General features: G+C 44.4%; 1 protein-coding gene across 5 annotated transcripts in view; it reads right to left on the bottom strand.

Moving 5' to 3' along the window:
• Window positions 1–15,352, bottom strand: part of dst (dystonin) — a 647,938-nt gene that overhangs the window by 346,123 nt on the left and 286,463 nt on the right. For all 5 annotated transcript variants that reach the window (XM_070884881.1, XM_070884882.1, XM_070884878.1 and 2 more), the window contains 8 exons: window positions 12,895–13,354; window positions 11,963–12,091; window positions 9,069–9,146; window positions 8,798–8,959; window positions 7,917–8,021; window positions 7,326–7,421; window positions 7,094–7,219; window positions 5,382–5,534 (listed from right to left, as the gene is read on the bottom strand). In XM_070884881.1, coding sequence (XP_070740982.1) covers window positions 5,382–5,534; window positions 7,094–7,219; window positions 7,326–7,421; window positions 7,917–8,021; window positions 8,798–8,959; window positions 9,069–9,146; window positions 11,963–12,091; window positions 12,895–13,354 — 1,309 coding nt within the window. The remainder of the gene's footprint in view (window positions 1–5,381; window positions 5,535–7,093; window positions 7,220–7,325; window positions 7,422–7,916; window positions 8,022–8,797; window positions 8,960–9,068; window positions 9,147–11,962; window positions 12,092–12,894; window positions 13,355–15,352) is intronic.

Here is a 15,352-nt window from a genome sequence, read left to right as displayed (position 1 = left end):
CCCTTATCCTCAGACTGTGACCCCTGGTTCTGGACTTCCCCAACATTGGGAACATTCTTTCTGCATCTAACCTGTCTAAACCCGTCAGAATTTTAAACGTTTCTATGAGGTCCCCTCTCATTCTTCTGAACTCCAGTGAATACAAGCCCAGTTGATCCAATCTTTCTTGATAGGTCAGTCCCGCCATCCCGGGAATCAGTCTGGTGAACCTTCGCTGCACTCCCTCAATAGCAAGAATGTCCTTCCTCAAGTTAGGAGACCAAAACTGTACACAATACTCCAGGTGTGGCCTCACCAAGGCCCTGTACAACTGTAGCAACACCTCCCTGCCCCTGTATTCAAATCCCCTCGCTATGAAGGCCAACATGCCATTTGCTTTCTTAACCGCCTGCTGTACCTGCATGCTAACCTTCAATGACTGATGTACCATGACACCCAGGTCTCGTTGCACCTTCCTTTTTCCTAATCTGTCACCATTCAGATAATAGTCTGTCTCTCTGTTTTTACCACCAAAGTGGATAACCTCACATTTATCCACATTATACTTCATCTGCCATGCATTTGCCCACTCACCTAACCTATCCAAGTCACTCTGCAGCCTAATAGCATCCTCCTCGCAGCTCACACTGCCACCCAACTTAGTATCATCCGCAAATTTGGAGATACTGCATTTAATCCCCTCGTCTAAATCATTAATGTACAATGTAAACAGCTGGGGCCCCAGCACAGAACCTTGCGGCACTTCACTAGTCACTGCCTGCCATTCTGAAAAGTACCCGTTTACTCCTACTCTTTGCTTCCTGTCTGACAACCAGTTTTCAATCCACGTCAGCACACTACCCCCAATCCCATGTGCTTTAACTTTGCACATTAATCTCTTGTGTGGGACCTTGTCGAAAGCCTTCTGAAAGTCCAAATATACCACATCAACTGGTTCTCCTTTGTCCACTTTACTGGAAACATCCTCAAAAAATTCCAGAAGATTTGTCAAGCATGATTTCCCTTTCACAAATCCATGCTGACTTGGACCTATCATGTCACCATTTTCCAGATGCACTGCTATGACATCCTTAATAATTGATTCCATCATTTTACCCACTACTGAGGTCAGGCTGACCGGTCTATAATTCCCTGTTTTCTCTCTCCCTCCTTTTTTAAAAAGTGGGGTTACATTGGCTACCCTCCACTCCATAGGAACTGATCCAGAGTCAATGGAATGTTGGAAAATGACTGTCAATGCATCCGCTATTTCCAAGGCCACCTCCTTAAGTACTCTAGGATGCAGTCCATCAGGCCCTGGGGATTTATCGGCCTTCAATCCCATCAATTTCCCCAACACAATTTCCCGACTAATAAAGATTTCCCTCAGTTCCCCCTCCTTACTAGACCCTCTGACCCCTTTTATATCCGGAAGGTTGTTTGTATCCTCCTTAGTGAATACCGAACCAAAGTACTTGTTCAATTGGTCTGCCATTTCTTTGTTCCCCGTTATGACTTCCCCTGATTCTGACTGCAGGGGACCTACGTTTGTCTTCACCAACCTTTTTCTCTTTACATACCTATAGAAACTTTTGCAATCCGCCTTAATGTTCCCTGCAAGCTTCTTCTCGTACTCCATTTTCCCTGCCCTAATCAAACCCTTTGTCCTCCTCTGCTGAGTTCTAAATTTCTCCCAGTCCCCAGGTTCGCTGCTATTTCTGGCCAATTTGTATGCCACTTCCTTGGCTTTAATACTATCCCTGATTTCCCTAGATAGCCACGGTTGAGCCACCTTCCCTTTTTTATTTTTACGCCAGACAGGAATGTACAATTGTTGTAATTCATCCATGCGGTCTCTAAATGTCTGCCATTGCCCATCCACAGTCAACCCCCTAAGTATCATTCGCCAATCTATCCTAGCCAATTCACGCCTCATACCTTCAAAGTTACCCTTCTTTAAGTTCTGGACCATGGTCTCTGAAATTACTGTTTCATTCTCCATCCTAATGCAGAATTCCACCATATTATGGTCACTCTTCCCCAAGGGGCCTCGCACAATGAGATTGCTAATTAATCCTCTCTCATTACACAACACCCAGTCTAAGATGGCCTCCCCCCTAGTTGGTTCCTTAATAAGGATGAGAATTTTTAAATTGAGGCGTTGCCAGGACCGGGAGCCAATGTAGGTCAGCCAAGTGGCTCCTTCTGTGCTGTATGATTCATCAAAAAAAAAAATCACAGACACAAGATACTTTTCCACATTGTTTTAAGCTGCAAGAGTCCACTGCCCTCTGTGCACTGCCACGACTGGCAACATTCAATTTCAGTCGCACTGCTGGAAGGTAGATGCTCCCTCTTAAGTCTCAGGGACCCATCGTTTACTGGTGACTCCGCAGAGAGCGCCACCTCCATACAGGTGATGTAACCATCGTCGCCAAAGCACAATCGTTACCTCTTGCACTACAACAGTGACGACACTTCAAAAGTACTTAGCTGGCTGTAAAGCACTTTGGAACGTCCCGAGATCATGAAAGGCGCGATATAAATGCAAGTTCTTTATTTCTTTCTCTGGTCCACTGCGAACCCCCACCTACATGGACCAGCAGTGGAGCCCTTCACTCAGTGGCCTAACCCAAGCTTCTCTGGTCCCTGGCCGTACAGCAAGCAGAAATGAAGTCACAGACCATCGCCTTAAAGCAACTGCATGGGCAGTTCCCACAGCGCGAAGAATCTTTCACCCTCTTGCAGCATCAGTCTGCAGTATAAGTGAACAATAAAATATTTAGCAGCTGCGCACTCCTCCCTTCATCGACATACTTTTAAGTTGTTGTGAAAAAAAATACCTGCTGTTACCTTAAAAACCAAATACCTTTTGAACTGAAAATAAAACAGCATGCTTCCTGACACCTGGCTTGGACCATTTGGGCCGAATGGCCCATTTCTGTGCTGTAAATTCTATCGAACTCTTAACTATCTCAGGGTTTTATACTGCACACTCACTTTTTAGGATTGCCATTTTCAAGTAGGGCGGGAGTGGGATTTTGAACCAGTTGGAAGAAAGTTAGCTTCACGCAGCAGTAATCATGATGGGACGTCTGTAGAAGAGATTCCAACAATTCTGGCACCAGCGGCAGCACTGAGCCAACAAGGTCTCGTCCGTGAATTATTTCGAGGAACATGGGAGTTGTTAGATTGAGAAAAGACCAGGGTCCATCTAGTTCGCTTCTACCGTCCTGTAGTCGCTCGATACAACAACAATGGAGTTGTTGACTAATCAGAGCAACCAATCTCTATCAGTAAGTCTGCAACAGACCCAGACACGATGTGAGGAAAGCCCCGCAGTGGGGAAGAGCTTTGGGAACCATAGGTCCTCCCAAGCATGCTGCACTCACATGTATAATGGTTTTGAAACTGGCTTCAGTGATAGCAGTGTGGGCTCATGAAAATGGCAGAGAGCTGCTGCCATCACCTTCCCATCAGAGGGACCACGGATCAGGTCAGTACTTGCCTTGGAAACCCTCATGTCACACAGTAAAAGGTAAATCCTTTACTGGTCTTGGGACCCAGCTGTAACAGCAAATCTGTTCTAAAGTCTTTAGTTATCCTGGCAGTAGATAGATTCAGTATAATTACAGAATTTACGGCATAGAAACAGGTTATTCGGCCCAACAGATCAATGCCAACACCGGTTCATGCTCCACACGAGCCTCCTCCCACCCAACTTCATCTAACCCCATCAACATTTCTAATCCTCTCTCTCTCTCATGGACTTATCCAGCTTATGCCATCTATGCTATTAGCCTCAACTATTCTATGTGTTAGTGAGCTCCACATTCTAACCGCTCGCTGGCTAAAGAAGTTTCTCCCGAGTTCCCTAATGGATCTGTTAAGTGACCATCTTATATTTGTGCTCTCTAGTTTTGGGTCTCCCCCATAAGTGGAAACATCTTTTCCATGTCTACCCTTTCAAAACCCCTTCATCATTTTAAAGAGTTCCATTAGGTCACCCATCAGCCTTCTCAGTAAAGAGCCCCAGCCTGTTCAGCCTTTCCTGATAGTTATAACCTCTTACAACCCAGAGTTGTATTCTATCTGCATTTCAATCACACTGCAAGTATGCACTGTGCAGTTACGTAATAAACCCTGCAATTTACAGCAAACAAAGAAACAATGCTACTGGACCAACCTGTAGGTCATGTGATCCCAGCAACACTTGGTATTTACTGTAGATCCCCCATAGCCAAGACTGACAGCACATCCAATCAGTTATTGTTTGCCCAAGTGTATGTATGGTATCAAAACCATCACCCAATGAAAGGTCACAAACTAAATTGCAGGGCTAAGATTTCCACAGTGGATGATCCTTCTCACTCATTGCAAAACTAACTGAATTCTTAATCCTGAAAGTCCCTCCCAGGAATCTCTCCCGTAAGGTTCTCCCTGGTTTTTACTTTGTACATTAAAAGGTGAGTAAACATTGACATTATCTGTGAATTCACAAGTAATCAATTTTTCATCCAATAGGCCCTAAAAGATTTTAAGTTGTTCTCAATTTATGACACATCCACGGACAACAACCTACATTTCCTTAGCGCTCATTGCAGACAAAAAATAACTCTTGGGAGTACTTTCCGGAGCATTGGATAGAGACTGAAGACAAGTGCGGAGAAAAGAAAGATGAGGCTCAGAAGCAGGCAAACGCATGATCGAAGAGGAGGGTCTTCAGGGGGCTTTAGAAAGCAGGGAGGGAGGTAACAAGGCAGAATGCTGAGGGAGGGGGTTTGAACCAATATTTTTTTGCCAGAACACTTCAGATGGCATTGAAGAGTCAACTACATAGCGTGGGACTGGGGTCATGCGTAGGCCAGAGCAGGTAGGGGTCGCAGGGTCCCATTAGTGGGGTTTTCAGTCAATTGGGCAGCTTGGGTGCCCAATTGTAACTCGTGCCAACCCCCAAAAATTACCAGATGTATTCAATTCAGTTTCTCCTCTTGCTATGGTAGGATTATCAGTTCAGTGCCTAAACCCTTCACTAATGTAATAGTTAGTGACTTCACAATTGCATAGAATTAGAGAGTTTTATGTAGAATTTGCAGCACAAAAACAGGTGCATGCCAGCATGCCAGCATTTACGCTCCACATGAGCCTCCTCTCACCGACTTCACCTCACCCCATTTGCATTACCTTTCAGTCCTTTCTCCCTCATATGTTTATCTAACTTCCCCTTGAATGCATCTATGCTATTCGCCTCAATTACTCTTTGTGGTAACGAGTTCCACATTCTCACCACCGTCAGGGTAAAGATGTTTCTCCGGAAATCCCTATTGGATTTATTTGTGACGATCTTATACTTATGGACCCTAGTTTTCATGAAACATTTCCTTCAATGCTTGATTTCCAACCTCAATTTGTTTGTAGTCACAGATGGCTTTGATGGGAATCGAGATCCTGGTGGGATTTTCGGGATTCCTGGGTTTGAGCTGGACGACAGCCTTGGCCCGACTCATGAGGCCTGCTACGTTACTCTTGTATTGAAGAAGTTGTTCTTTTTCATCCTAAAATACATAACAAAAACAAAAAGGATAGAATGTCTTGAACACAGGAGGAGGAAAGATCTTCCCTAGTTGCGCTGCGAGTTTTTCAGACAAGTTGGACAAACATGTCCAATCTTTAGACAAAAAATAACTCAACTCCAATGGACACCTTGCACGTTTGCCTGTAACAGTTCGTACAGCCTACACATTCCTGCACAAATGTCATGTGCAGAGTCCACTGTACACTAACAAGGGCCGTCAACACTGCACAATCCAAGCCGAGAGATTGTCCATCACAAGCCTTGTGCCAAAAATGTTACACGTGGCAACAACCATGCACCATTAATACAGTTTAATCACCCAACATTTCATCTTCTTCCTCTGCAGCCTCCACGCCCATGACTTTTGTTTGCTTCCTCTCGCCAGAGATCAAGAGAGCGCAAGGGAACATCACAGAGACGCTGCTACGCAAGATGTAGCTTTAACGAAGTGCTCGCGTTATCGCTGTGCACGCTGCGGACAACTCTCTCCACCCACAGAGGGATCTCTTATTTTCAACGGGTCAGTCATGTGTGGGGTTCTTGCCAAAAGCAGAGGGAACTTACAGGACTGCATTAGAATCATAGAAATTTACAGCACAGAAGGAGGCCATTTCGGCCCATCGTGTCCGTGCCGGCCGAAAGACCTATCCAGCCGAATCCCACTTTCCAGCTCGAGGTCCGTAGCCCTGCAGGTTACGGCACTTCAAGTGCACATCCAAATACTTCTTAAATGTGGTGAGGGTTTTTGCCTCTATCACCCTTTCCGGCAGTGAGTTCCAGACCCCCACAACCCTCTGGGTGCAGAAATTTCCCCTCAAATCCCCTCTAAACCTTCTGCCAATTACTTTAAATTTATGCCCCCTGGTTGTTGACCCACCTGCTAAGGGAAATAGGCAGTTTCTATAGGCCCCTCATTGAACTAACTCAGCCAAAAGAAACTTTCTTCACCACAGGAGAAAGGAATAAAATCAACCTTGCTCACGGTTTCATAGTGAGTAAAGAACTTTCATGCGGCTAGCTTATTTGCTCTGTCTAATATCTTTGGGAATCATCGGGCCAAAGTCACCAGTCCCTCCCAAGCAGGCTACAATTATCACATCACATCTCAAATTACTCATACACTATATCTTAATTTTCTGAAAGAAATCTCTCTAATGTTCATTTTAATCAGTCAATACTAACTGCTTCCACCCTCTCTCTGGGGAGCCCATTCCATAGATTGACCACACGTTCACTGAAATATTGTTTTCACAAATTAGTTTTGAATTTAACCCCTTCAAGCGCAGGCCGTGTCCTCTATTTCTGCTGTTCTAGACATAGTGAAGCAACTTGCCATGGTCCCTTTAGAATCCGAAAAACAGATGGAACTACCTCATGCTGGAAAACTTGTTGCTAATGTTCAGTTAAAGCATTTATTCTGAAGTGCCCTTCATTAAATACCATGCTTTGTTTAAAAATCCGCTGGAGGCAATTCTTTGCTGCTCAAATTCCCATTTCTCTACTTTGAAACCCGCTGTCTCTTGTCCGTCTGACTCTTACCATGGAATCCTGAACCAGGTCTTCCAGCCTGACCAGGCTGCTGGATTTGTCACAATTGTACTTCCTCTTTATCGTCTCCTGCAGGTTCTTCAAGTAATCCATGGATTCTTTGGCATCATTGTAAAACTAGAGGTGGCAAAAAAAAAAACCCACAAGGGCAATAAGAGAGGCTGCACACAGCTTTCTACAAGACCGGTTACATGTGAATTGACAGAAGAGATCAGACATGTACCTCGAAATAAGCTGTATTATCTTTCAGATGTTTCTCAACACAGGAGCAAAGCTGTAGAATCCAGCTCCACTGCGTTTGCATGGCTGCTTTGAAAGCCTTGGAAAATAAGAACACAAGAATATAAGAAATAGGAGCAGGAGTAAGGCCATTCTGACCTTTGAGCCTGCTCCGCCATTCAATAAGATCCTGGCTGATTTACTAACTCAACTCCATCTTCCCATTCTATCCCCATATCCCTAGATTTCCTTAATATTGAAAAGTCTATTGATCTCTGCCTCAACAACTGAGCATCCACAGCACTCTGGAGTGGAGATTTCCAAAGATACATACCCTTTTAGCGAAGAAATGCTTCCTCATCTCAGTCCTTAAATGGCCGAGCCCTTATTCTGAGTCTGTAACCCCTGGTTCTAGACTCCCCAGCCAGCAGAAATATCCTCCCAGCATCTACCCTGGCAATTCCCAATCAATCACAGGAGCTGCATTCTCACCTCTGAAAAGGATCAGCATGAGTATTATTACCCAGCTCCATATGCAACGCCGAATAGCAGCAGCATAAACAGGCTGGGCCTGGAATAAATTCTCCGCACTTACCTCAATGGTCGGCCGAGCAGGATGACGACCGAGGAGCAGCTGATCTGCCATCTCCTGGACCGATCTCATCAGCACATCTTTGTCTTCCAGCTCTTGCATCAATTCCTGTCACAAACGGTGAGGGCAAGGAACAAAAAACACAACTAAGAATGCGGAAACTGAAACGGAGAGAAAAAAATTCTCAGTTACCCGCACGATGAGACACTCTGGTTTACGGTTGACTGATTCAATTTTCACTCATTACAACTGTGTCAGCCGTGGCTCAGTGAGTAGCAACACTCGCCTCGGAGTCAGAAGGTTGTGGGTTCAAGTCCAACTCCAGGGACTTTGAGCACAAAATCTAGACCGACACTCCAGCGCAGTCTTTCGGGCCTGAACCCGAGGCTCCGTCTTCCATCTCAGGTGGATGTAAAAGATCCCACGGCACTAATTTGAAGGGAGTTCTCCCCTTTGTCGTGACCAATATTTATCTCCAGTATCACTAAAAAATATATTGTTCATCTGGTCACTATCACATTGCTGTTTGTGGGAGCTTGCTGTGCGCAAATTGGCTGTGGCGTTTCTCACATTACAACAGTGACTACACGTCAGAAAGTACTTCATGAGCTGTAAAGTGCTTTGGGCACTCCGGAGGACATGAAAGTCTCGAGAAGTCGTTTCAAAGAAACGTGAACATTCTAAAGTAGTGTTTGGAATGTCTCCCATCAAGTCAGTGGGAAATTCAATTTTGTAGACATGTGCTTTGGGACATCCTGAGGTCGTGAAAGGTGGGATTCGGAATTTTACATGGGATTCGGAATTTTAAAAACCAATATTTTTTTGGCGACGCCCCCTTCAAAAGGTAACTAGCAGCCAGCAGCTTTGCTGCGACTGTTACGTACAGCATGATACTCTTTCTTTCTCAACATGCTGGAGTTCCTGTCACTCCAGTCATAAGCCACCTCCTCTTCCTCCTTTTCATTCAGCCAGATCAGCTCTTTGGTGGCCCTGGACACGAAAGTCTGCAGGTTGTCAAGGTGAGAGGCTCGGTTCCTGGAAGTGGCCTTCAGATTTAGATAGAAGAAAACAAAAAGCACAATTACAACGTGTTATTCCAAATACAATTGTAACATCTGTACCTGCGTGAAGATGGAAGAGGCAACAAGATCTCACCAATAGCTTGACGTACTGACTCTCCAGCGTGCTCAGCTTCTCTGAATAACTCTCGCAAAGAGGTGCGGTCATTTGTCCCTATTTAAGAAGAAAGCCTTCATGTTACAACTGCAATTAACTTTATGTTAAAAATTCAACGGCAATTGAACAGTACATTTAAAAAGCCGCAGCTTCATCCCCAGAGATGTATTTTCACAATCACTAAAAGCTAGTGGACAGGTACAAAAAATAATTTAAAAGGGTAACGGAATGTTGGCCTTTATCCCAAAAGGGCTGGAATACAAAGAGGTGAAAGTAATGTTACTTGTAAGATCTCCAGTCAGACCCCATCTGGAGAACAGCTGGGCACGGCATCTCAGGAAGGATATATTGGTCTTGGAGTGCAGCACAGATTCACCAGAATGATACCTGGGCTAAAAGGGTTAGATTATGAAGACAGATTGCATAGATGGGTCTTGTATTCCTTTGCGTATAGAGGATTAAGGGGTGATCTAATTGAGGTGTTTAAGATGATTAAAGGATTTGATAGGTTGGACAGAGAGAAACTATTTCCTCTGGTTGGGGGGTCGGGGGGACTGCGGAGTCCAGAACAAATGGACATAACCATAAAATTAGATCTAGGCCGCTCAGGGGTGATGTCAGGAAGCACTTCTTGACACAGGGTAATGGAAATCAGGAACTCTCTTCCCCCCAAAACGCTGTTGATGCTGGGGATCAATTGAAAATTCCAAAACAGAGATCGATCGGTTTTTGTTAGGCAAGGGTATTAAGGGTTATGGAACCAAGGCAGGTGAATGGAGGCAAGATACAAATTCAGCCATGAAGTAACTGAATGGCAGAACAGGCTCGAGGGGCTGGATGGCCTCCTCCTGCTCCTACATTCCTAGAAGCATCACATCTCTCAGCAAGTGATGAGAAGACCAGAAGCCAGAGCTCTGTCTGGGGAGTCTCTAACGCCTCCTGTTGCTTGGCTGCAGGGGACGATGATTTTGCCCGTCAGCTCAGCAGCAGAGGTGAGGTGCCAGGTAGAATTACATAGGGCTAGACTTTCCACTTTGCTGGCAATCGCGATCCAAAAAATGGGCACTCTTCCAGCAATGTATGATGACTCAGCCTTACCGATCGCTGGAACATCGGCCACTTTTTGGAAGGCAATTTTCCACTTGGTGATAGGCCAGCGATGTAAAATGGAAAAGGTCGGCGATGTGACGTGCGCCCAGCAAATGGCCAGCGATGTGGAAGGCAAAAGCTTCCCCAACAACGGCCTAATGCACATGCAATTTTTTTTTCTTGGTGACTGGTTTTCCCGCGATTCGGGAGGTCAGGGGTCATCCACACATGTGCAGGAGGCACAGAAACCCGCTCAATATTTCTTAATTAAAACAATTAAAATGGGAATAAAATGACTGAAAACTCATGAAAATATGAAGTAAAACTTCCAAATGGAAGTCAAAGTGTGGTGAAAGAACAATATCTTTGGAGTTTGTCAATGCTTAATAAGGTAGTACAGGGGATTGGGGGTAGTGTGCTGACATGGATTGAGAACTGGTTGTCAGACAGGAAGCAAAGAGTAGGAGTAAATGGGGACTTTTCAGAATGGCAGGCAGTGACTAGTGGGGTACCGCAAGGTTCTGTGCTGGGGCCCCAGCTGTTTACACTGTACATTAATGATTTAGACGAGGGGATTAAATGTAGTATCTCCAAATTTACGGATGACACTAAGTTGGGTGGCAGTGTGAGCTGCGAGATAGGTTAGGTGAGTGGGCAAATGCATGGCAGATGAAGTATAATGTGGATAAATGTGAGGTTATCCACTTTGGTGGTAAAAACAGAGAGACAGACTATTATCTGAATGGTGACAGATTAGGAAAAGGGGAGGTGTCATGGTACATCAGTCATTGAAGGTTGGCATGCAGGTACAGCAGGCGGTTAAGAAAGCAAATGGCATGTTGGCCTTCATAGCGAGGGGATTTGAGTACAGGGGCAGGGAGGTGTTGCTACAATTGTACAGGCCACACCTGGAGTATTGTGTACAGTTTTGGTCTCCTAACCTGAGGAAGGACATTCTTGCTATTGAGGGAGTGCAGCGAAGGTTCACCAGACTGATTCCTGGGATGGCGGGACTGACCTATCAAGAAAGACTGGATCAACTGGGCTTGTATTCACTGGAGTTCAGAAGAATGAGAGGGGACCTCATAGAAACGTTTAAAATTCTGACGGGGTTAGACAGGTTAGATGCAGGAAGAATGTTCCCAATGTTGGGGAAGTCCAGAACCAGGGGACACAGTCTAAGGATAAGGGGGAAGCCATTTAGGACCGAGATGAGGAGGAATTTCTTCACCCAGAGAGTGGTGAACCTGTGGAATTCTCTACCACAGAAAGTTGTTGAGGCCAATTCACTAAATATATTCAAAAAGGAGTTAGATGAAGTCCTTACTACTAGGGGCATCAAGGGGTATGGTGAGAAAGCAGGAATGGGGTACTGAAGTTGCATGTTCAACCATGAACTCATTGAATGGTGGTGCAGGCTAGAAGGGCCGAATGGCCTACTCCTGCACCTATTTTCTATGTTTCTATGTTTCATCAATACTTATGAGCAAAGTCAGGTATAACAACAAACTGTTTCTTAACCACCCCAACACGTCATAGAATCATATCATTGAATCTTACAGCACAGAAGGCAGCCATTCAGCCCATTATGCTCCTTTGAAAGAGCTAAGTAATTCGACCCACTCCCCCACTCATTGCTCTGTGGCACTTCAATGAGATCAAAACAAACAAGCTACTAACACCTGGAGGGAATAGACAAATATTACTTTCCACAAAGTCCAATTAGTTCCAAGTGAAACAAAAATGTCAAATTATTTAAAACGATTCTTAAAATTAGCAGTTACCTCAGCAGCTTTAGCTTCTCTGATGCTCGATTCAAAGTCTTCAATGGCTCGGTGAACGTTTTTGTGATTTTCCAAATGACTCTCGATGCTTGGCAGATCAGAGCCCCACTCAGCTCGGTCAAGCTGTACCTGTTTTAAAAAAAAAACACATGATTAAGCAGAAACTTCTGAACCAGCACCGTAAATTGCTCACCTTCACAATAATGAAGGAGGCCATTTGGCCCATCAGATCTGTGCAGACTCTTCGAGAGAGCAACCTCAACCAATCCCAAGCCCCGCTGCCTCACCACAGCCAAGATAAGGTGTGATAAAAATGCAGATTTTAGGTCATGAGATAAGGGAAGGTGAGGTATAATTGCAGATCTTAAGGTAGTGTTCTGAGAGAAGGTGAGATTTACATTCAGATCTTAAGGCAGTGTTCTGATAGGATTAGGTACCATATAAATGCAGATCTTTTGTTGAAAAAAAACAGTATCACAATGCCTCCCACCTGAAGAAAAAAGTTCCAGCTTTTTGAAGCTATGTTGAATGAGAGCCAGTTGTGATGACAGGCTGGAACATCTGCTCCTGTTGCCATTCTGTTCAGTGTGACTCAAAGATTTAGTACCCAGCCAAAGATATATTGGAAATGTGACACTCATTTTACATTGCTGAAGGGGTAAGACTGAAATCAGTCCTCTCCCATGTTCCAACAATATTGTTCTCCTGGAAGGTATTTGATGCAAAAATTGATCAATTATTTAGACTCAAAGCCTTGTCCCAACAAAAAGAGGAAAAAAAGTTGTGCAGAGAAGAAAATCTCGTCACAATCTACTCACACTCGTGAGGGCCTGATGCAACAAAAGTTAAAAAAAAAAAGTGCAAATGCTGTAAACATTAAGATGGTGAAAATAAATAAAACCAGATCGTAAAGGTTTTATTACATAGCTTACCTGCATATCTTCCACCCAACTCAACAGGTCCTGCAGAAACTTCATGTTGATCTCCTCCTCCGTCAGAGACTGATCAACAAATTGTGACCTCATTAATGGTTTTCGGATCTGCATCAGTTTCACCGTCTGGAGTGTGTCCGTGTCCATACTGGGGACAAAGCCTTGAATGAAGCCGTGCGCAAGGACAGGTTTTAAGCCAGAGGTCAGCGTCACTGGCAAGCTGGGGGTGAGAACTGGGGTCAGTCCATGGGTCAAGCTCGGCGTCAAGCTCCGAGATAAACTGCAGGTCAAGGATGGTGTCAAACTCTGGGAGAAACCTGAGGAGAAGCTCTGATTGAGACTCTGAGTTAACCCTGCCATCATTAGCTGGGTCTGCTCTGTTGATAAGGAACGTCCTTTACTGTACACCGATGAACAATCAGACTTCAGTAACATCAGCTCATCACGGAGCTTTGCAACTCTGTGGAAAGAAAATCACATTACATTCACTCCCATTAAATGTTCTGCATTTGATTTGTCTGATCATCAGCCTTCTACAAATATTAGCATTATTACTTAAATTGAACCTGGGCCTGTGTGGTGCACATTAAAAGATGATTTTGTTAAAAAGGAAGAATTATTGCATTATCCTAATCGTTTCTGCTCAACAAGTTAAGAAATGTTAGTCCTGGGAATATGAACGTTTTCCGACTCTTTGCAACCAGTGTCAGCAACAATTACTGTAAGGGAAAACAAAGAACTTGCATTTATATAGCGCCTTTCACAACCTCAGGACATACCAAAGTGCTTTACAGCCAACAAAGTACTTTTTAAAACTGTTGTCACACTTGTAATGTAGGAAACGCAGCAGCCAATTTGTGCACAGCAAGGTCCCACAAACAGCAACTTGATAATGGTCAGATCATCTGTTTGTCGAGGGAGAAATATTGGCCAGGACACTGGGGAGAACAATCCTGCTTTACTTTGAAATATAGTGCCATGAGATATTTTATAGTACAAGCCAAATTAGATGCAGGATAAAAGGTCCCTGTTATCTGACCCAACAATGTGCCTCAACTTCAGTCTCACAAGAACACCTCCCATTGCTCTGGAGTGACATTACTCACTTCCATATCTACCATCCTTGAGACATCAATGAATGGGGCTGACAACTTCCTGCAAACTGGTCTCCAATTATGATCAGTGTGATATAGAATTTACAGCACAGAAACCGTCCATTTGGCCCATTATGCCTGTGGTTCCGCTGCACACGAGCCTCCTCCCATTCTATACTTCATCTATCCCTATCGACATAGCCTTGTATTCCTTTCTCACTCATGTACTGATCTAGCTTCTCTTTAAATGCAGCTATACAGCAGGATGCACTGCCATTTTTTCACTAAATATCTCCTTTGAGACTTCGTATGACAACTTTTCCCTCCAAATAAATGCTTCCCTTCTGTGAAATACGATATAGACCTCTCAACCCATGACAAAGTTTTACACTGTGGTTTTACACCCACTAGAATTTGGAGTGAGTTTCATTGAGGAAAGTTATACAAGATTCAGAAAGAATGCACCTGTTCACTATGAAAAGTCAACAAGTGGCAATGATTGCCAGCAAATTTGTAGAGCACAGATCCATCCAGCTTGCCCAGTTGAGGAGCACAGGAAACAGGGGTTTAATGGTCTCCAGACAGCTCATTGAGTCTGTCCAATGTGTAGCTGAGCAATACAGACCGGGAAGGTATCAACTGGATCTCCTTCTCTATTGAGGTAGCTGATTAGGGTGCTACAATTGGCCTCAGCATCTATGGGTTGGGGGAAGGAAGGAAGCCAGGGCCTCTTCCCCTTGTCCCTATCCAGCGACCTCGTCTGGAAGTTCAGGCGAGAAGAAGACATGAATCTGCCACCTTGACTCCAGCAAACGAGCAGCCTGCCGATACGCTCTGCTTAAAAAAAAAATCTAGGCCGACACTCCAATGCAGTGCTAAGGGAGTGCTGCACTGTCGGAGGTGCTGTCTTTCAGATAAGATTTAACTGAGGCCCCATCCGCTCTCTCAGGTGGACGTAAAAGATCCCATGACACTATTTCGAAGAGAACAGGAGTTATATCCCCGGTGTCCCGGACAATATTTATCCCTTATTCAATATAACAAAAACAGGTTATCTGATCATTATTATTTTGCTGTTTGTGGGAATTTGACTGTGCGCAAATTGGCTGATGCGCTTCCTACATTACAACAGTGACTACACTCCAAAAGTACTCCATTCACTGTAAAACACTTTGACATGTCCGGTGGTTGTGAAAGGTGCTATATAAATCCAAGTCTTTCTTTCTTTCTAACCCTCACACAGCAATCACTTTTTTAAAAAGGGAGAGAGAAAACAGGGAATTATAGACCGGTTAAGCCTGACATCGGTGGTGGTGAAAATGTTGGAATCAATTATTAAAGATGAAATAGCAGCGCATTTGGAA

Source organism: Pristiophorus japonicus, chromosome 7, assembly GCF_044704955.1.
Source record: "Pristiophorus japonicus isolate sPriJap1 chromosome 7, sPriJap1.hap1, whole genome shotgun sequence".
In the NCBI taxonomy this organism is placed as follows: domain Eukaryota; kingdom Metazoa; phylum Chordata; class Chondrichthyes; family Pristiophoridae; genus Pristiophorus; species Pristiophorus japonicus.
This window is presented reverse-complemented; position numbering and strand designations above follow the sequence as displayed.